Raw genomic sequence first — 2,500 nt, 5'->3', positions numbered from 1 at the left:
CAAGCAAACATGATGACTGAAATCTTTTTTTGTTTTAAAAATGGCGCAATTTTTGAAATGATAACGAGTCTATAAAGCCAGCTAGTGTTGTATAATTCATGAGACTGGATGGATCGCTGGTCGTGATTTATCCGTACAATTTTAAATGCCTACACAATCAGACGTAAACAAAAAAGTTTCTTGAATTTTTATAACAAGTAATGACAAGGATTAGAAAAATTGTTTATTCAGACAGCAAGGTGGGGTTTCAGTGTAGAGCGGTGGTGTGTGCAAAATCGCCGAGATATAATGTGTCCGCTTTTTTGCCCTGGTCGCTTCTTCTCCCCAGTTGTCTTTCTTTTTATTCGGACGAATGACATCAGAACATTCCTCTACGCTTGTTTTTGTTTATTGTCTGAAATGTCGGTCAGTCCCAGCTGACCAAATCCCCGGGAATTCTGTGTTCCCCCATCTTGAATTTCTTTGACGTCATTGCCGGCGCACCTCGATCTAAGAGCGCTGCCCTGACCGACTTTTCCTGATCTTTCTGGGTCCTGCTTCTATTGACGTCATCATTGCAAGCCAAAATAGCTGATTGTCCTCTCCAGAATTACCTCTGCCATTAGCAACTTTACCCCCCTCTGGGAATAAATAATTCTTTTTGAATAGCGGGCGACTTTGGTTATTATTCCAGTAATATTTGATAGCGTGTGTGTTATTTTTTGCATTTTTTTTCTTCCGAGTGACTGTCTTTTAATTGGTATGACCTTCCATTTCCTGTAATAAATGATTTTACCAAATATTCTCCATAAGTTTTTGTTTCGGTTTCGATTATAACTGATGGCACCTAAGTCATCTATTTTTTATAAATAATTTTCCCAAGAATTCTTTATAAGTTTTGCTTTCGGTTTCAATTATAGCTAAAGGAACTATATATATATATATATATATATATATATATATATATATATATATATATATATATATATACTAGCAAAAGTATCCGTCGTTGACTGGGTTCAAAAACAGCATACAGAAAATGGACTCTGATTTATGAAAGTATGATAGGTTATGAAAAGGAAGGGTTGTAAAGAGATAGCTTCGAATTTGAAGGTATCAAAACCAAAGCAAAATATGATGAAAGTAAAAATAAAATAGATAAACCCCATAATTTATTATATCATACCTGTTCACACTGAAACACTTATCACAATATTCTGTGGATTTATATTAAAAAACCTTGTTAAACTTTGTGACATATTTCCATTCTATGGAGGTCAGGTGCGAACGAACACCCAATACTTTTATTATACCATATTTCTTCAAACTAAAACATAATTATCAAAGTATACTTACGCAGATAGATACGAAAAGTCTTTATCAAAGTTTGTGCCTATTTCCATTCTATGGAGGCCAGGCGCAAACACAGACCCCACAATTTTATTATGCCATCCCTATTTGAGTTAAAATATACTTATCAAAGTATTCTTATGTACATCTATATCAAAAACGCGTGTAAACGTTTTTTTTTAATTTTTAAGTATTTTATTTCCATACTTTGTGGACCAGGCGCGTACGCAGACCCCACAAGTTTAATGAATCATCGTTATGCCAGATCAAACATACCCATTCCTGTGTCTCGATACATCTTCTATCATTATATGAGATCAGTTTTCTATAATAGTCAACCACAGAGGAGCCTATTCGTGACCAGACACACACACAGATGTTCAGCTTTATATATATATATATATATTTATATATATATATATATATATATATATATATATATATATATATATATACTTTTTCTTCATGAGTTTTGGTTTCGGTTTCGATTCCAGCTGATGCATCCAAGTCACATTGATATTTTTTTTTTTTACAGTTTCATATGTAAGAATCGATAAAAAAAAAATTGACTCTCTGATAAGATAATACGAAATCTGCATGGATTAAAATATAATATTTAAGCGGATTTTACGACGAAGGTAGCTTAGATTAATACTTTTGCAGTTTTAACAAAAGAGCTACAATATTATCAGAAGCATCTTTATTTACGCTAAACATCCACATAAGGCTAATATCAATATATTACATATGAAAGGTTCAGCTGTGAAATTTTCGCAGTTCCCGCTAGTTTGTTTTAAGATACAAAATAATTATCTTTTAATTATTAATGTTTTTCTATTTCTTTTACTTTCAGTGGTTGTAGTCCACGTGTTGTCTCGCGAGAGTGACAACGACAACTGGGTGAAGTTCACGGTGAACGTCATGTCCATTTACAAGCGTAAGCAGATGCATATCCGACGCGGCGCGTCCTACTTGTGGGTCTCGCGGAATGACCTGTCGTGCAAGTGCCCCAAGATCCGCGTTGGGCGCCGCTACCTGGTGGTCGGGAAGACAGGCCGCCAGCCAAACCAATCCGGGTACATGGTCAACCGGCGTAGCATCGTTCTTCGCTGGAACGACGAATGGCAACAGAGGATCCGAAAGTACATAAAGCTTGAGAAACGAGGAAAAT

The 2,500-nt window shown here is 35.4% G+C and overlaps 1 protein-coding gene across 1 annotated transcript in view; it reads left to right on the top strand.

Moving 5' to 3' along the window:
- LOC145291918 (netrin-1-like) overlaps nucleotides 1-2,500 on the top strand; it is a 381,604-nt gene that overhangs the window by 378,773 nt on the left and 331 nt on the right. Inside the window, exon 6 of the mRNA XM_080137764.1 lies at nucleotides 2,183-2,500. This exon is cut by the window's right edge and continues 331 nt beyond it. Within this exon, the coding sequence (XP_079993890.1) occupies nucleotides 2,183-2,500 (318 nt within the window). The remainder of the gene's footprint in view (nucleotides 1-2,182) is intronic.

This window comes from Euprymna scolopes, chromosome 13, assembly GCF_053919585.1.
Source record: "Euprymna scolopes isolate OS-2025 chromosome 13, ASM5391958v1, whole genome shotgun sequence".
In the NCBI taxonomy this organism is placed as follows: Eukaryota; Metazoa; Mollusca; class Cephalopoda; order Sepiida; family Sepiolidae; genus Euprymna; species Euprymna scolopes.
This window is presented reverse-complemented; position numbering and strand designations above follow the sequence as displayed.